At 39.5% G+C, this 20,865-nt stretch overlaps 1 protein-coding gene across 1 annotated transcript in view; it reads left to right on the top strand.

Moving 5' to 3' along the window:
- The window catches only part of Rtc1 (RNA terminal phosphate cyclase 1), an 88,736-nt gene that overhangs the window by 12,210 nt on the left and 55,661 nt on the right, over positions 1 to 20,865 (top strand). The window contains exons 3-4 of the mRNA XM_070080044.1: positions 3,496 to 3,580; positions 13,904 to 14,074. Coding sequence (XP_069936145.1) covers positions 3,496 to 3,580; positions 13,904 to 14,074 — 256 coding nt within the window. The remainder of the gene's footprint in view (positions 1 to 3,495; positions 3,581 to 13,903; positions 14,075 to 20,865) is intronic.

The raw sequence follows: 20,865 nt of genomic DNA, 5'->3' as shown, positions 1-20,865 counted from the left end.
TCTGTTTTATGTGGTGCACACATACCACATAGATGTATTCTGTCATATCTAGGCCCAAATGTACCACTCACAGTTTATCAGAGTGAGCTGAGCTCATGACGTAGATCTACGGTTTGGACCCTGAACGTAAAGTCGTAGATCTACGGGATGGACCCTCAAAGGGTTAATGGACAGTATTTCGTTCTTTGAAGAGTTTTATCAAGTTTTAAATCAACCATTGGAAATATGTCACTGTTTGACTTTACTGGGTTTTCCTAGGTTAATGTACACATAATTACAAGACAATTTTAAGAATCTTATACATGTAAGAAGCTGAATAAAAACTTACTTAACCCTTAAACTGTCCAAACAGATCTACATTCACATGCGTAGTGCTCCAAAAGTAGATCAACGTTTTTTTTACATATTTTCAAATATAACAAAAAAAACATAGATCAAAGTTTTTTTTTGCACGTTTTCAAATGTAAAAAAAGATAAAAGAAGCTCTACTTTTTTTTACGTACTTTCAGGTGTTGAAAAAACGTAGATCTACGTTTGGACAGTTCAAGGGTTAACCTGTCTTCTTTATTGTCAGCAGTATTCCACTTGTATTACTCATTGTTTTATAATTTTTTTGTGCAAATGAAGGTGATCATTAATTAATTTTTTTTTAACATGCTTGCTGTCTTTCACCGAGGCAGGGTGATCCAAAAAAGAAACATTTTCACCATCATTCACACTATCACTGTCTTGCCAGAGGCATACAGGTAAGACAGTTTTGATGTCACTCTAAACAGCAAATATCCCAAACCCCTGCTTATGATTGCAGCCACTGTATCTCCCATCTCCAGGACTTAAGTCTGCCTAACTAGTTTCACTGAATCACTTCACTTCCCTGCTTGCACTCCAATAGCTCATCAAGTCCCAAAAACCATTTGTCTCCACTCCTTTCTAACACACTTACACATTCCTGCTGTATGTCCAAACCCCAAACTCCTAAATACAGTGGAACCTCGGTTTTTGTTTGCCTTGGTTTTCGGTAACTTTTTTCGTCAAAATTTTGTCCCAGCTGTTGTTCATTACCTCGGTTTTCGTCGGGTTGACAGTGGTCCGCCGTATTGAATATGTCCGCCCATGCCCACATAAAGCATCCTACACGTTTCGAGTCATTTTGGTTTTGTTTCTTGTCGGTAGAAGGTGGTAGTGATGGTGGTAGAAGGTGGTAGAGGCTGGTAGTAATGGTGGTAGAGGATGGTAGTAATGGTGGTAGAGGGTTGTAGTGGTTGTGATGGTGGTAGAGGGTGGTAGTGGTTGTGATCAGTCAATCAAGTTTATTCTCTATAAGGATTACAATGCGTGGTTTACAGATTTTGAATATTGTGTGGTTTACATGTTTTAAAATACTAATTACAGAGGGGGCCACTAGGACACCTAGCATGGCTAGGCATTTCGGGCAGACTTAGATTAATTCTAAATTTTAAATTATTGCAGATTATGGTATTAAGGTTAAGTGACTACATTTTAGTTTGTGAGTTTAGCAATGTAAATGCTATTGTTTTGGCACAGTACATAGTGTTTATATTGGAGTATCATAGGCAAACTTATGACTAGTTAAGATTCATTATTTAAAGATTAAGATTCGTATTTCTGTGTTTATAGTCAGTGGGTGAGTGAGCGTAAGTGTGAACCACCAGGTGGTTTACATGTAGTTAGTTGACGGGGTGTATCAGGGAGATAAGATGTTTTCTAACTGTAGTTTTGAAAGTGATGAATGTGTCTGCAGTTCTAGAGTTTTCAGGTAGGGTGTTCCAGATTTTAGGCCCTTTGACACACATTGAATTTTTGTAAAGGTTTAGTCGGACATAGAGATGTTTGTATCTGGTGTTATGCCTGTGGGTCCTGTCACAACTATGAAGAAGGCATTTTAGGTCAAGGTTAATATTGGAATTTAAGGTCCTGTAGATGTAGATTGTACAGTAGTAAGTGTGGATGTTCTGAACAGGGAGTAAATTTAGATCTATGAAGAGTGGGGGGGGGGGTGTTGCCAGGGATGGGATTTAGTGATTATTCTTACTGCAGCTTTTTGTTGGGTTATTATTGGCTTTAGATGTGTTGCTGCATTTGATCCCCAAGCACAAATAGCATAGGTGAGGTATGGATAAATGAGTGAATGGTATAGTGTGAGAAGGGCAGTTTGCGGCACGTAATATCATATCTTGGAGAGGATCCCCACCGTTTTGGATACTTTTTTTGTTATGTGTTGGATATGGATGCTGAAATTTAGGTTGTTGTCGAGGTATAGACCTAGGAATTTGCCCTCATTATGTCTGGCAATTAGAGTGTTGTCAGTCTTAATGTTAAGTTGTGCAACACCTGCTCTGCTACCAAACATAATGTAGTAGGTTTTGTCAGTGTTAAGTGTAAGTTTATTGGCTGTCATCCAAGTCAGAATTTTGAGCAGCTCCTCGTTGACAATGGTGTTGAGGGTGGCAAGATTAGGGTGGGAGATGACATAAGTCGTGTCGTCAGCAAAGAGAATGGGTTTCAGGTGTTGGGATACATTTGGAAGATCATTAATGTAAATGGTGGTAGAGGGTGGTAGTGATGGTGGTAGAGATAACCTCTCCTCCCTCTCCACTCCTCGCCATCTTCCATATGCCAACAAGTCTTCAATAAAGGTAAAAGTGATGTTAAATGTTAAATGTTTTCTTATTTTTAGTAATCTATAAGGAGAAGAGGTTACTAGCCCATTGCTCCTGGCATTTTAGTCAGCTTTTACAACACGCATGTCTTACAAAGGAAAGATTCTTATTCCACGTCCCCATGGAGTTGATAGGAAATATTAACAAGAACTATTAAAAGTAAAAAAAACTGAGATGAGTGTGTATACATAAACATTTACGTACATGCATGGGTAAGTGAGCTAGCACTTCTGCCATTGTGTAAAACAATTTCAGGTTTCCATCTTACACTTATTTGGCAGGACAGTAGTACCTCCCTGGGTGGTTGCTGTCTACCAGCCTACTACAGTAATGCATACACATACACACATACTTATAAATATTGTCTCTATGTCCACAGCACAACTTGAACCTGCTAACTCTGTATCAGAGTCCACAGTACTTTACCACTGAGCTAGACCCAAGATAAGTATGGGCGCTTAGCCGAAGCTAATGTCCACTACATGTGGCAGGATTCGATGAAATAACTTTCAGAACGAGCTTGGTGCCCGGGGACATGGGGTAACATCACTTAGCTCGGCTAAGCGCCAATACTTATCTTGGGTCTAGCTCAGTGGTAAAGTACTGTGGACTCTGATACAGAGTTAGCAGGTTCGAGTCCTGCTGTGGACGTAGAAACAGTGTTTGTAAATAATTTTGCCTGTTTGCGAATTGTTAAACACATATATATTAAGAATTACATTTACAGACATACCATGTAATACAGTATTCAGAAAATTTACTTAAGCTATGTAGGATTCAGCTATAAAATCCGTATTGTTGTTATTTCTTGCAGATACTTCTTAGAGCCTTTGTTCATGCTGGCATTGTTTTGTAAAACTCCACTAAATATCACACTCAAGGGCATCACCAATAACAAGGTATGTACCGTATTTGTGCAAAATGAACAATTCCTTTTATTAATGTCTTGAAATTAAACATATAAGATATTTGGTTACTACTCTATATTGATTTGAATTTCTTTCTTACGTCAAGTAAAAGATTGGGCAATTAACAGTTGTTGGAGGCATCTGGTATACAGTAATCTCTCCATATAACTGATTAATAGGAGGATTGTTTTAGTGTTTTTTAAATCAGAATAATGTTAATAGCAAAAACTGCACTAAAATACTCTACTCTTCTTCTGATATTGAAATGTGCACACAATTTATGTATATACTGCAATAAACATTGGAATTAAAGGAGTTAAAAGTACAATTTAACCTGTGGATTTTGCCCTTAATTTTTAAGTCTTTTAAGACTAGGTCCATTATATCGAGGGTTTACTGTACAGTAGGGCCCCAATTAAGTGGTAGATTGGGTTCCAGGCTACCACTGGAAATAGGAATGCCATTTGTTTCCACTTATAAATATCAGATAATAAGTTTACACTAACATACAGGTACCATCTGACTTATGACCAAGCTTGGTTCCGACCAACCGGTCATAAGTCAAAATGGACGTATGTTGAACCTTACTACTGAATATCAACATCACACTTTTGTAAAGGTTTTATTTTATTGTTTTATTTTGGTATTTCATTTTTTACTTTACTTTTTATGCTGTTAGTACTGTATTTTATACTGTAAGGTTTAGGATAAACACTGTGCACACCACAAACCGTTGTTTATTTCCCAGAAATTTGGCATACAAAACATGGTCGTAAGTAGAGTGGCCGTATGTCGAGCAGGTCGTAAGTCGGATGGTAGGTGTATATTAAGTTAGCAATAGAAATAGGCATTAAAAACAATGAAAAGTAAAATACACATACAGTACACTCATTAATTACCTCAGAATTTTTGTAGTCTTAATGTAGGGTGAGAAGTGAGTAGTGTTTATTGTAAGGAGTTAGATGTGGTAGCTATGGTAGCCAGTCAGGCCACCCTACTCCACCCACACATAATATACAGTGGACCTCAGTTAACGACGTCTTCGGATAATGTAAAAATCGGATAACGACACGTTTTTGCATCAGAATATTGGCTCAGTTAACGACAAAGAACTTAAAGTCATTTGTCCCAAACGTGTCCGTGGAGAGTGAGCACCTGGACACTCCATGTACAGCCAGTATGCCATTGTTTACAAGCCAGTGAGGATGATTCCACACATACATGCAATACAAACCATACCACGGGCGGGATTTGAACCTGCGGTCATAGAGTCTCAAAACTCCAGACCGTCGCGTTAGCCACTGGACCAGCTAGCCACAATAAGATTCGTCCAACTAGGTATATTTCTACACCATAGGAAGGTTAGCATAGGCACCACTGTGACCACAAATGCAAGTTTTTACAGACGAATCTCCAGCTAGTGTGGCCGTGACGAACTCTAGCTCAAGTCCCCTCACTGCCGTCAACATGACTCATGAAGTCGTAATGACACGATTGCAAACAAACCATACCACGGGCGGGATTTGAACCTGCGGTCAGAGAGTCTCAAAACTCGAGACTGTCGCGTTAGCCACTGGACCAGCTAGCCACAATAAGATTCGTCCAACTAGGTATATTTCTACACCATAGGAAGGTTAGCATAGGCACCACTGTGACCACAGATACAAATGTTGACGGCAGTGAGGGGACTTGAGCTAGAGTTCGTCACAGCCATGCTAGTTGGAGATTCGTCTGTAAAAAACTTGCATTTGCGGTCACAGTGGTGCCTATGCTAACCTTCCTATGGTCTGGTTGACCAAGCAGTCAGCAACTAAGTTTTGCATTAGGCTGGACTGCAAGGGTACAACTCTTGAGGTCAGTCATAGGTATGTAAACTTATTTGGCATTATATTAGCTTGAAAAATGATCCATCACATCTGCAGTACCCTGGCACATACATAATGGAAAAAGGCATTTTATTTAATCCAATATTTGTAATTCCCTATTTCTAGTTTTCTCCATTGTTTCCCCAAATCAACATTAGTTAATTAGTTTTAGGAATAGAGAAAAGGAAATAAGCATTTTCTGATTTGTAATTAGTCTCACATGTACTGTACTACTGTTAACATCATAATAAAGTAATGCTGTGTTATTATATGAAGTTAGTACAGGTACAATACCGACTTTCTGGACACTGATGGTCCGGAACCTCTTATAATTATAAGAGATATGTAATTCATACAAATTTACAAGCAGGAACTTGAAATTCCCACGGCTACCCATCTAGTTTACTGGGTGGCCTGTAGATGGTGTGGAGTATAGCCGTGCTCACTTGAATTGCTTACACTGCACTTGCTGGTGGGGGACATCCCAGTTCTGTGAGTTTTGTAGCTTATTTTGATTAATTAATCCCAGCTATGTCTTCTAAGGGAGGTAAGAGGGAGACTGGTGTTGTTAAATGTAAACACCAGTCCATGTCGATTCAAGAGAAAGTTGAACTGTTGAGAAAACTGGACTGTGGTGCCTCAGTGCATAAGATCTGTGAAATTTACAGTTTCGGTAAATCAACTGTTTGTGATATAAAGGTGACTACCACTAGTCCAGAAAAATCATTAATCCGGAAAGGCTTAGGAAGCAAAGGTTTTGGAAAATTGATGTTGTTCCTGTACTATCAGTGAGCTTAGCTTATGTGAGAATAATTTGTATTTTTTAACACACTGGCCATCATCCACATAGGTAAGGTAATCCTCCCCCACAAAAAAAAGAAAACTCATTCACTGTTACTCATTCATAATTGTAATGTAAGGGCCAGAATTGCATTTACATTACAATTCAGATGACTCTGAACTGCAAGATCCCCAAACCTTCAGAGTGCAAACACTGTACTTCCCACCTCCAGAATTTGAGTTTGGCTTACCCTTTTTCCTTAAATCCCTTCATAAATATTACTTTACACTTTGTATTTTTTTTTTGTAACACGTCGGCCGTTTTCCACCGCAGCAGGGTGTCCCAAAAAAAACAAAAGAAAAAACTTTCATCATCATTCAACACTCACCATCACTCATACATAATTACTGTCTCTGCAGAGACACTCAGATATGACAGTTTAGAAGTCCTTCCAAACTGCCAATATTCCAAACCCTTCCTTTAAAGTGCAGGCATTTTACTTCCCATTTCCAGGACTCAAAACTGGCTAACCGCTTTCCCTGAATCCCTTCACAAAATATTATCCTGCTCACATATAACAGTTTGTCAGCCCAAAAACATTCGTCTCCATTCACTCCCATCTAACACTCTCATGCATACATACTGGAAGTCCAAGCTTCTTGCCCACCAAACCTCCTGTACCCCCTTCCTCCGACCTTTTTGAGAACAACCCCTACCTTGCCTTCCTTTCCCTACAGATTTATATGTTCTCCAAGTCATTCTAGTTTGTTCCATTCTCTCAAAATGACCAAGCCACTTCAACAACCCCTCTTCAGCCCTCTGACTAATACCTTTAGTAACTCCACACCTCCTCCTAATTTCCACACTACAAATTCCCTGCATAATATTTACACCACACGCTGCCCTTAGACACGACATCTCCACTGCCTCCAACCTCCTCCTCGCTGCAGCATTTACAGCCTATGCTTCACACCCATAGAAGAGTGTTGGTACCACTATACTTTTGTACAATCTTTTCTTTGCCTCCATGGATAAGGTTTTTTTGTCTCCACAGATACGTGCCTCAATGCACCACTCACCTTTTTTCCTTCATCAGTTCTGTGGTTAACCTCATCCTTCAAAAACCCATCTGCTGACAAGTCAACTCCCAAATATCTGAAAACATTCACTTCTTCCATACTCCTTCCCTCCAATGTGATATCCAATTTTTCTTTATCTAAATCGTTTAATACCTACATCACCTTACTCTTATCTATGTTTACTTTCAATTTTCTGTCTTTAAACACCCTTGCCTCCACACACTAACCTTTGCAACTTTTCTTTACAATCTCCCAAAAGCACAGTATCATCAGCAAAAAGTATCTGTGTCAGCTCCCATTTTGTACTTGATTCCCCATAATTTAACCCTTCGACTTTTTCGGTTGTATATATATGTCTTACGAGCCACCATGTTTGACGTATTAATACACATAAATTCTAGCAGCTTCAAATCAAGCAGGAGAGAGCTGGTAGGCCCACATGTGAGAGAATGGGTCTCCATGGTCAGTGTGCACCATATAAAAAAAACAGGGAGCCTGTGGTGCATTGTGGGAATGCCATTTCAATAGTCCTTGTTCAGCATGCCTAGAGGTAAGAAATATGTGATTCCCCGGCAAATCTGGGAATCTACTCTTTCCAAGTGATGCTCTAACACTGATGGAAGTCTCAGCAAAGATCAATTTCTTTCATACCCAATGGTACCATATAGTACAATGGTACCATACGGTTCAAAACCATAGAATTCCTCTTCAGCTCCACTTCCATCAGTCTTACAACTGTAAGTTGTGAAGAGGAGAGTCAGAATTCGCCCAGAGAGTGAGTGGGGAGTGAGAGCTTCCCTGCTGCCAGGCACGATGTACAAAACTACTTTGGCGGCATTCTCACAATGCCATGCGGGCGTCCAGATTTTTTCTATAGTGTGTACACTGACCACCCAGACCCATTCTCACAGATGTAGGCCTACCAGCCTTCTTGCGCTAAATTTGGCGCTGCTAGAATTTTGGCATAGATCTACGGTTTGGACCCTCAACGTAAAGCCATAGATCTACGGCACGGACCCTGAAAGGGTTAATCTCACTCCAGAACTTTTTCTTATTTTCAACAAAATTTGTTGATAACATCTCACCCACTCTCTCAGTTGCTCTCTTTTTACATTGCTTTACCACTCTCTTAACCTCTCTTTTTCTCTCCATATACTCTTCCCTCCTTGTATCACTTCTACTTTGTAAATACCTCTCAAATGATAACTTTTTCTCCCTTACTACTCTCTTTACATCATCATTCCACCAATCGCTCTTCTTCCCTCCCGCACCCACTTTCCTGTAACCACAAACTTCTGCTGAACACACTCACACTACATTCTTAAACCTACCCTATACATCTTCAACCCCATTGCCTATACTCTCACTAGCCCATCCATCCTCCAATTGTTGTTTATATCTTACCCTAACTGCCTCCTCTTTTAGTTTATACACCTTCACCTCTCTCTTACTTGCTGCTTCTATTTTCCTTGTATCCCATCTACCTTTTACTCTCACTGTAGCTACAACTAGATATATCTATTGCCCCTCTATAGACATGTACATCCTAAAGCCTACCCATCAACCTTTAATCCACCAATACATAATCTAACAAACTTCTTTCATTACATGCTGTATCATACCTTGTATACTTATTTATCCTCTTTTTCATAAAATATGTATTACTTATTACCAAACTTCTTTCTACACATAGTTCAATTAAAGGCTCCCCATTTTCATTTACCCCAAATTTACCTACTACTCCCTCCACAGTATTTTTACCCACTTTAGCATTGAGATTCCCAACCACAACTACTCTCTCACTTGGTTCAAAACTCCCCACATACTCAACATTTCCCAAAATCTCTCTCTCTCTTCTACACTTCTTTCTTCTCCAGGTGCATACACACATACTATAACCCACTTTTCACATCCAACCCTTATTATACTCCACATAATCCTTGAATTTATACATTTATATTCTCTCTTTTTCCTGCCATAACTTACTCTTCAACATTATTGCTACTCCTTCCTTAGCTCTAACTCTATTAGAAACCCCTGACCTAATAACATTTATTTCTCCCCAGTGAAACTCTCCTACCCCTTTCAGCATTGTTTCACTTAGAGCCAGGGCATCCAGCTTCTTTTCATTCATAACATCCACAATCATCTTTCTTATCATTCGCACTACATCCACACACATTCAAACATCCCACTTTGATGGCTCTCTTCTTTTTCTTTTTAGTAAGCAATATGGGAAAAGGGGTTACTAGCCCATTGCTCCAGTATTTTAGTTGGCTTTTATAACATGCATGGCTTATGGAGGAAAGATTCTTATTACACTTTCCCATGGATATGAAAGGGTAAGTAATAAGAACAAGCACTATTAAGATAAAATTAAAAAAAACTCAGGCGAGTGTGTTTATAGAAATGTCTGCATGCATGTGTAGTGTGACCTAAGTTAAGTAGAAGTAACAAGACATGCCTGAAATCTTGCATGTTTATGAGACAGAAAAAAAGACACCAGCAGCCCTACCATCATGTAAAACAAATACAGGCTTCCGTTATATACTCGCTTAGCAGTACGGTAATACAGGTCCGTATTCCTTTATCTGATATTCTGAAATTTGAAAACTTCTGAAAACCGAAGTTTTTTCGTGGATGTGTATAAATGGAAAACAGGAATTAATAAAGGGGATGTAAATAGCATTCTAAAAATATCTAGCCTAGCCTAGCCTAAACCTGACTAGCTTGTGCTACTAGGTCAGATGCTGTGCTCCTTCCTTGGTTGGATAAACATGTTAGGTTGGATAAACATATTAGGTTGGATAAACACATGAGTGAGAGGGGTTGGATTTGAGTGGGACTAGCACATGAGTTAATAGAATTATCAAAGCTTGTGGAATGTGACTTGACCTAACTAGGTTAAGGCATTGGCTTAAGTCGGTGGGAGAATTGGACCTGCCTCACAGTAGGCCTGCTGCAGTGCTCCTTCTTTCTTATGTTCTTATGTGTGGAGTGTCAGTCATCTCTACATAACTCCAACGTCTCCATGTGTCAGTTGTGTCTCAGCGCTTGTAGTGTTCACACGTGTGTCTGCTGTTTGCTGAGAATAGCAGACGCATGTTCCTGGTCTATAATTATCCCATTATTTCATTTATCAATCTACAGTGGAACCTCTACTTACGAGTGCATCCACATGCGAGTTTTTCCAGATATGAGCAGTCAGTTGATCAAGTTTATGCTTCCAGATGCAAGCGAAATTTCCAGATGCAAGCGGGCCTCAAGGGAGGTTCCTTGATGCTGGTGAGGGGCTCTTGCTCTTAATCTAGGTAATTGAATCTCAGTTGTTTGTTGGACTATCTTATTGAAACTTGGGCAATGCATGAGGGAAAGGTGCTTCTTAACGTACACCAAAAATGAAAGAAATCGGAACATAAATAATGGAGTTCACTTCTCAGTCATTAGCCTCCCCTTAGCGGTATGTTTTCGTATGGTTTTTATGGTTGTATTCTCTTTTTTTTTTTTTTTCTTACTGATAGAATGGAAAATATACTACATAAATAGATATGATTTTGATTGGTTTCACGATGAAAAGTACCTTGAAATTGAGCTCAAAGTAGCAGAAATGTTCGATTCTTTGGTGATGTTCAAGAGTAAACAAATGATGTCACAGTCCAATACCTGTCCAATTGGCACTACCCCTCAGCCTTCACATATTGGAAAGCTCTTCAACATGCTAGCAAAAGTGGGAGCAGACATCATGAGGTAGCAGTGGCAGACAACATGAAGCAGCAGTGGCAGACAGCATGAAGTAGCAGTGGCAGACAACCTGAGGTAGCAGTGGCAGACAACATGAAGCAGCAGTGGCAGACAACATGAGGTAGCAGTGGCAGACAACATGAGGTAGCAGTGGCAGACAACATGAAGCAGCAGTGGCAGACAACATGAAGCAACAGTAGCACTCATCATGAAGCAGCAGTGGCAGACAACATGAAACGGCAGTGTCTGACTTTTTTGGGTTATCCTAGGTTCTCAACACACGTAGTCAGGAGCAGGAATGGCCGCTGTAGTGGCCTCATAAACCCCAACAACAACAATGGCCGCTGTCACCACCACTAGTCACATATGTAATGACATCTATTTTATTCATTCTAATGTATATATCATGTTTCTATGTTATTAATATTGTTTATTATGTCGTATTAGATGAATTGTGATAGATAAATAAGCCGTAGAGTTGATACTAGGGAAATTATTGAGGTATTTTGTCATGCCTGGAATTCCACTTGAACATAATAATTCCATATCAGTTAATTTAAATGAGGAAAATTTACTCTGCAGATGAACAAATCCTGATGCGAGCAAGGTCATGGAACAAATTAAGCTCGTAAATAAAGGTTCCGCTGTATTACTCTATAAATAAACTGTAATAGTACAGTGGACCCCCGCCTTACGATATTAATCCGTTCCTGAGAGCTCATCGTAAGCCGAATTAATTTTCCCCATAAGAAATAATGGAAATCAAATTAATCCGTGCAAGACACCCCAAAGAATGAAAAAAAATTTTTTTTTACAACATGAAATATTAATTTTAATACACACAAACTGAAGAAGACATGCACAATTACTACTCTTCATAAATAGAATACATGACACTTACCTTTATTGAAGATCTGGTGATGATTGATGGGATGGGAGGAGGGGAGAGTGTGGAAGTTATTGTTTAGAAGGGGAATCCCCTTCCATTAGGACTTGAGGTAGCAAGTCCTTTTCCGGGGTTACTTCCCTTCTTCTTTTAATGCCACTAGGACCAGCTTGAGAGTCACTGGACCTCTGTCGCACAAATCTGTCCATAGAGGTCTGTACCTCCCGTTCCTTTAAGATTTGCCTAAAATGGGCAAATTGTAATAGTCACCAGCACGGCTTGCAATAGCTGTGTTAGGGTGATTTCCATCCATAAAGGTTTGCAGTTCAACCCACTTTGCACACATTTCCTTAATCTTTGAAGAAGGCACAATGGATTCCACAACTGGCATAGGCTTCTCAGGGTTAGCCCCAAACCCTTCAAAATCTTTCTTAATTTCCATACTAATTCTCACTCTTTTTACCACAAGGTTGGCACTAGAAGCTTTCTTGGGGCCCATGGTAACTTATTTTGCAGTTACAAGCACAAAAAACACTGGGATAAGGTGAAATATACCGAATGTATGTGTGGGTGTGACTGCACTGGCTGGCTTGTAAACACTGGCACCCACAGGGCAGCTGAGGCCACACGTGGGATGCGTCCCAGACGAATCAAGTAAGGCGAGATTTTTGTCGTGAGGCGAGACAAAATTTTTGCGTTCAAATGCTTCGTATAGCGGATTTAACGTAACACGATGCGTTCGTAAGGCGGTGGTCCACTGTATTTGTAGTCTTTATTTATCCCACTTAGTGTGAGTATTCATACATTTTTGCTGCAGTGTTAATGTTTGATTATGGGGTGCTGCCCTAGACCCCACTTTCATTCTGAAATTTGAAACACTGCTGGTACCAAGTGTTTTGGATAAAGGGATACGGACCTGTACCCTCCTCGACGGTTGCTGTCTACCAACCTACTACCTACCATTTTTGCTTACTGTAAATTTTGTATTTGCTTACTTTAAATATAGATGTCCTGAGTAGTATGTTGGTAGACAGCAACTGCCCAGGGAGGTACTTCTGTCCTGCCAAGTGAGTGTAAAACAGAAGCCTGTAATTGTTTTACATGATGGTAGGATTGCTGGTGTCTTTTGTCTGTCTCATAAATATGCAAGATTACAGGTAAGTCTTGCTACTTCTACTTACACTTAGGTCACACTACACATACATGTACAAGCATATATATACACACCCCTCTGGGTTTTCTTCTATTTTCTTTCTAATTCTTGTTCTTGTTTATTTCCTCTTATCTCCATGGGGAAGTGGAACAGAATTCTTCCTCTGTAAGCCATGCGTGTCGTAAGAGGCGACTAAAATGCCGGGAGCAAGGGGCTAGTAACCCCTTCTCCTGTATATATTACTAAATTTAAAAGGAGAAACTTCAGTTTTTTCTTTTGGGCCACCCCACCTCAGTGGGATACGGCTGGTACGTTGAAAGAAGAAGAAGAAACATGCAAGATTTCAGGTACATCTTGCTACTTCTACTTAGGTCATTACATATACGTCACTACATATATATATACACACCCATGTGGGTTTTCTTCTATTTTCTTACTAGTTCTTGTTTATTTTCTCTTATCTTTATGGGGGGAAGCAGAACAGAATTCTACCTCTGTAAGCCATGTGTATCATAAGAGGCGACTAAAATGCTGGGAGCAAGGGGCTAGTAACCCCTTCTCCTGTATAAATTACTAAATTTAAAAAGAGAAACTTTTATCCTTCTTGGGCAACCCTCCCTTTATGGAATACAGCCAGTTTGTTGAAAGAAGAAATATATATGTAGTAACAGCTATGAGCCTAGCCTTGGCAAATAAGAATAATGCTAATTACAATATTTGTGCATAGATTATCCTGGTTATACCTTTAATATGTCTATCGAATTGTAAATTTTTCTTGATGAAGCTCGTTTTTTGCACTTCTTTTATAGCTGGACCCATCAGTTGACATGATCCGCTCATCTTTGATGCCAGTAATGAAGAAGATCTTGGTGGTAGATGATGGTCTGAGTTTAAAGATGCTTCGAAGAGGTCTTCCACCTGGTGGAGGAGGAGTGGTGGTCTTCACCTGCCCTGTCAGAAGGACTCTGAAATCATTCCAGGTAAATGAAAGAACTGATCATTTACAAATATTGCAGGATTGTTATTATTATTTATATTACACCCTCTCCTTGCTTAATGATGGAGTTTCATTCCTAAGACCACGTCGGTAAACAAATTCGTCACTAAGTGAGGAGCATACTGTAACGTTAGTAGGTTTGTGTCAACCATCACTGATATTGTTTTAATGTCACCTTTCTGCCATTTATAACATTTCTGATATATTTTTGAATGTTTATTTAGTAGAGTACTGTATGTTGTAATAAACAGTATAGAAGAAATCAGCTCTAATATACATCATTTAGGTATGCACACTGCTAAGAAAGCCCGTCGTAAGTCCGAGTTGTCGATAAACGAGTACAACGTTAAGTGAGGGGAGGCTGTATTATTGTTATTATTATTATTATTATTATTATTATTATTATTATTATTATTATTATTATTATTATTATTATTATTATTATTATTATTATTATTATTATTATTTCAACAAACCAGCCATATCCCACCAAAGCAGGGTGACCCAAAAAGAAAAACAAAAGTTTCTCTTTTCAACTTAAGTAATGTATACAGGAGAAGGGGTTACTAGCTCCTTGCTCCCAGCATGTTAGTCGCCTCTTGTGACACGCATGGCTTGTGGAGGAAGGATTCTGTTCCACTTTCCCATGGAGATAAGAGGAAATAAACAAGAACAAGAACTGTTAAGAAAATAGGAGAAAACCCAGAGGGGTGTGTATACACCTACCATCCAACTTACGACCAAGCTTGGTTCCGACCAACCGGTCGTAAGTCAAAATGGACGTAAGTCAAACCTTTGAAAATTGCCGACATATTGGGTAGGACATAATGTCAAACCTTTCCTATATAAACTACCTACATAGTAATGTACAATCATTATTTCATTCTTTTTACCATAATTTACTTCTATTGTTATATTTTAATTATTTATGTACTGTATATAATGTATACATGGTAGTGAACTGTATTTTAAATTTTACATTGGATATAGTATCATATGTTACTGTTATCTTTATGTATTGTTGACATAGTGGAATGGGAGAATACCACTGGTAGTGTCATCCTGCCAGAATGTAGTATAATCTATACCCTAAGTAAAGAGAAACAACTCTGGAACATGTGTAATACGTATCTGGCTGGCCGGGTGGGTGGGTGAGTGGGTGGGTGGCTGGCCAGGTGGGTGGGTGGCTGGCTGGGTGGGTGGGTGGGTGGGTGGCCGGGTGGGTGGGTGGTTGGTTGACTGGCTGACCGAATGTGGCAGTCTCTCTCTCTATCTCTCTCTCTCTCTCACAGGCACACGTAAGTCAAGTTATCATACATATTATAAATTACCTAGGATAACCCAAAAAATCCAGACAAAGTGCTATACAGTGGATCTGTGTTCCAGTACCCTAAATTAATAATAATAATGATAATTATCCTAGGTAGAAGGTTGGTAGACAGCAACCGCCCAAGGAGGCACTACTGTCCTGCCAAGTGAGTGTAAAACGAAAGCCTGTAATTGTTTTACATGATGGTAGGATTGCTGGTGTCTTTTTTCTGTCTCATAAACATGCAAGATTTCAGGTACGTCTTGCTACTTCTACTTACACTTAGGTCACACTACACATACATGTACAAGCATATATATACATGCACCCCTCTGGGTTTTCTGCTATTTTCTTTCTAGTTCTTGTTCTTGTTTATTTCCTCTTATCTCCATGGGGAAGTGGAACAGAATTCTTCCTCCGTAAGCCATGCGTGTTGTAAGAGGTGACTAAAATGCCGGGAGCAATGGGTTAGTAACCCCTTCTCCTGTATAAATTACTAAATTTAAAAAGAGAAACTTTGGTTTTTCTTTTTGGGTCATCCTGCTTCGGTGGGTTACGGCCAGTTTTGTTGAAAGAAGAAGATTAATAATTATTATTATTACAATAATACATATGTACTAATAATAATAATAATATTATTATTAAGCTATAATATAATAATCGTGTCCACTCATTACTTACCTTAAAATATCTGTAGTCTTAATGTAGAGTGAGAGGTGAGTAAACAAGATTAAATGAATAAACGAGAGAGAGAGAATGTAGAATGTTCACAAATTATGTAAACAAATGTTGTTGTTGTTGTTGTTACCAGCCCAGACACGAATGGTTTCTGTTCACTCTGTCAAGCCGACCAGAAAAACATCTCATATTTGTTAATTTATATGTTTATATGTTATGTAGAGATATGTTGTGTATCTTTATATGTGTATGCTTCTAAACTGTTGTATTCTGAGCACCTCTGCAAAAACAGTGATAATGTGTGAGTGTGGTGAAAGTGTTGAATGATGATGAAAGTATTTTCTTTTTGGGGATTTTCTTTCTTTTTTGGGTCACCCTGCCTCGGTGGGAGATGGCCGACTTGTTGAAAAAAAAAAAAAATGTTACGTAGCATGTTTATTATATAATTTTGAAAAAAAAGTCATTGATGGATTAAGCAGAATGTCTATATTAACATTTTATACACATTTAATGCACATCAGTGATTATTATTGTTATTATCATTATTAATATGGCATCTTCAAGACCAACTACACTCTTAATGAGTGGCTCTAAGACAGACAAACAGACAGAAAAAGACACAGGTAGACAAAGACAGACACAGGTAAACAGAAAGACACACAGGTAGACAGACACACAGGTAGACAGACACACAGGTTGACAGACATACAGGTAGACAAAGACAGACACACAGGTAGACATAAAGACAGACACAGGTAGACAGAAAGACACAGGTAGACAGAAAGACAGATACACACAGGTAGACAGAAAGACAGACACACACAGGTAGACAGAAAGACAGACACACAGGTAGACATAGACACACAGGTAGACAAAGACAGACACACAGGTAGACAGAAGGACACACAGGTAGACAGAAAGACAGACACACTAGTAGACAGACAGATAAACAGACACACATATACAGGCAGACAGATACAGACAGGTTTATGTGCAACAGTGAAAACAAATAGAGAGTTGGAGAGTAAGAGCCTTTCTTGCCACAGTCTCCAGTGCAAGATTCAGACTTCATCTTAGGGGCCATGGTGAAATTTACTGTCCAGTTAGTACAGTTAATACAGTATGATGCTGCTGATAGGGCAGGGTTACTTAAACTGATGCTGCCTGCATGGCGCATTGCCGCCGCGAGTATTGTCAAATATTGTACAGTGGTGTGCATCAGCCGGCCCAGCCTAGCTGCCAGATGCACGGTCGTAAGTCGAGTGGACGTATGTCAAGCAGGTTGTAAGTCGGATGGTAGGTGTATATATGTTTGTACATGTAAGTATGCTCCATGGGGAAGTGGAACAGAATTCTTCCTCCGTAAGCCGTGCATGTCGTAAAAAGCGACTAAAATGCCAGGAGCAAAGGGCTAGTAACCCCTTTTCCTGTATATATTATTAAATGTAAAAGGAGAAATTTTCATTTTTCCTTTCGGGCCATCCCGCCTTGGTGGGATACAGCCAGTGCGTTGAAAGAAAAGAAAGTCATTGAAGTGTAGTGTGGCCTAAGTCTAACTAGAAGTAGCAAAATGTACGTGAAATCTTGCATATTTATGAGACAGAAAAAAGACCAGCAATCCTACCATCATGTAAAACAATTACAGGTTTCCGTTTTACGTCACTTGGCAGAACAGTAGTACATCCCTGGGTAGTTCCTGCTACCTAGGATTATTATTATTTTTTATTATTAGTTTTTTTTAAACATACCAGCCATCTCCCACCAAGGCAGGGTGACCCATAAAATGAAGAAACAAAAGTGTTTCTTCTTTTTACATTTAGTAATTTATACAGGAGTTACTAGCCCCTTGCTCCCAGCATTTTAGTTGCCTCTTACGACACGCATGGTTTACAGAGGAAGGATTCTTCTTCATCATGGAGATTATTATTATTTTTTTTCAACAAACTGGCCGTATCCCACCAAGGCAGGGTGGCCCAAAAAGAAAAACAAAAGTTTCTCTTTTTAAATTTAGTAATTTATACAGGAGAAAGGGTTACTTGGCCCTTGCTCCCGGCATTTTAGTTGCCTCTTACAAGACGCATGGCTTACGGAGGAAGAAAATATTAGTATTATTATTATTATTAGTAGTAGTAGTAGTAGTTGTAGCAGTATTACAAATACGTAATGTGAAATAGGATTGAGCCTGCAGTATTTGGTCTGAAGACTAAGATCATTATCCACTTATGGAACATATGGGAATCTTTATTCAGGAAACGTTTCCTGAATAAAGATTCCCATATGTTGCATAAGTGTCTCAATCTTCAACTTGTCGGTTTTTCAAACCATTCATCACAACATTATCCACTGGGTTAGCCGAGTTTACAGAATATTTAGAAATTTTTTTTTACCTTAGCTACTGGGCTGGCTCTATCAAGGCTTTGGAAAGATTTTCCCAATCCATTGTCCAGGTTTTACCTCAATTCCAGTACTACTTATGGCCAATGTAACTTTAGTTGAGATTCACCACGTGTAGAGTTAGAGGGCGCAAGAGAAACTAGAGAGATGTAGGATGCTCCAAATTGGCTTCTAAATGGCTGTCCCAAAGCAGTCAGGTGCCCATAGTGTGTTGTCCAAAGTCAATCGGGAACAGGAGGTGCCTAGGCAGGATAGGAGTGGCTGAGTAAGATTTAGATCTGTGTGAACTGCAGATGTGAGATCCTATGAGATACCTCAGGGTAGCAGGTGGCCAGTAGATGGCACTACTTCATTGCCATACAGAGTGAAAGATGACCTTGGCACTATGAAGAAAAAGATTCTCCCTGTTGGATAATTTAGTCATTCCACTCACATAAGCTTAAATGTAAACACTTGGCCTACACATCCCCTACCCTTCCTAAAACCTCCTTGTTCCTCTGTAATCCTGCTCTGTCATGCCCATCATTATTTCGTTTATAACACTGCTATAAACTTTACCCGGTATACCCAACATGCTTATTTCTGTATAATTCTTAAGCTCTCTTTATTTTTATTTTCCCCTATACAGTGGACCCTTCGTTTTCGTTGATCTCTGGTTTCGTTGATTTCAGTTTTCGCTGACTGTTTTCATCAAAATATTGCCTCTGTTTTCAATGCTTTCCTCGATTTTCGTTGTTTGTCCGGTACGTGTCTTGAGTACCCCACGCGCACAACAAAGCCTCCCCCACACACATTCTCAGGCATTGTCGTGTTGTTGCTTGGTGAGTGAACATTATCCTCTGAGGTCATATGAAGCATTTCTTAATAATCCATTGTTTTTGGTGCTTGTTTATTGTGTGTGACTGCTAAATAAGCCACTAATGGGCTCAAAGAAAGCTCCTGGTGCCAGTCCTTTGGTAAAGAAAGTGAGGAACACTGTAGAATTAAAGAAAGAAATCATACAAAAATATGATAGTGGCATATGTATGGCCAACCTCGCCAGGATGTATGGGAAGCCTCCATCAACCATCAGTTCCATTGTGGCGAAGAGAAAAGAAATCAGGGAAACTGATGTGAAGGGTAAATGTGATAACGAGACAGAGACCACAAACCATTGAAGATGTGGAAAAATTGTTGTTGGTGTAGATCAACGAAAAACAGTTAATGGGAGATAGTATTATTCAGTTGATTATTTGTGAAAAGGCAAGGCAATTGCATGACGATCTCATAAAGAAAATGCCTGGAACCAGTGCTGATGTTAGTGAATTTAAGGCCAGTAAAGGCTGGTTTGAAAAATTCAAGAGGCGAAGTGGCATACACAGTGTTGTAAGGCATGGCAAGGCTGCAAGTTCAGACAAACATGTGGCTGAAAAATTTGTACAGGAATTCAAAGACTATGTAGAGGCTGATAAATTCATCCCCCAACAAGTGTTCATTGTGATGAAACAGGCCTCTTTTGGAAGAAAATGCCAAAGAGGACCTATATCATGCAGGAGGAAAAAGCACTGCCAGGACACAAGCCTATGAAAGACAAGCTAACTCTCTTATTCTGTGGTAATGCTAATGAGGATTTCAAAGTGAAGCCTTTACTGGTGTATCACTCTGAAAATCCCAGAGTGTTCAAGAAAAAAAGTGTCATCAAGAGTAAATTGTGTGTGATGTGGAAGGCTAACAGTATGGCATGGGTTACAAGGAAAATTTTCCCGGAATGGTTCAATGAAGTGTTTTGCCTGAGTGTGAAGAAGTACCTCCAGGATAATAAATTGTCACTCCAGTGCCTCCTGTTAATGGACAGTGCTCCTGCTCATCCTCCAGACTTGGAAGACCAGTTGTCTAAGGAATTCAGTTTTGTAACAGTGAAGTTCTTGCCTCCTAACACCACTCCTGTCATCCAGCCAATGGACCAGCAGATCATTGCAAACTTCAAAAAACTGTACACCAAAGCAGTGTTTCAAAGGTGCTTTGATGTGACCTCAGACACTAAATTGACCCTAAGAGAGTTCTGGAGGGATCACTTCAGTATCTTCCATTGCATAAGCCTTATAGATAAAGCTTGGCAGGGAGTGACTTCCAGGACAATGAACTCTGCTTGGAGAAAACTGTGGCCACATTGTTTCCAAGAGAAGGATTTCGAAAGGTTTGAGGCTGACCCTGACCCTGTCAACCCTCTGCCTGTTGTGGAATCTATTGTGGCATTGGGAAAATCCACGGGGTTGGATATGAATGGCGAGGATGTGGAAGAGTTGGTGGAGGACCTCAATGAAGAGCTAACCACTGAAGAGCTGCAATACCTCATCTGCAACAGCAACAAAGCACATCTAAGGAAATTGCTTCACAGGAGGAGGAAGAGAGAT

Source organism: Cherax quadricarinatus, unplaced genomic scaffold, assembly GCF_038502225.1.
Source record: "Cherax quadricarinatus isolate ZL_2023a unplaced genomic scaffold, ASM3850222v1 Contig98, whole genome shotgun sequence".
NCBI classification, from domain to species: Eukaryota; Metazoa; Arthropoda; class Malacostraca; order Decapoda; family Parastacidae; genus Cherax; species Cherax quadricarinatus.
This window is presented reverse-complemented; position numbering and strand designations above follow the sequence as displayed.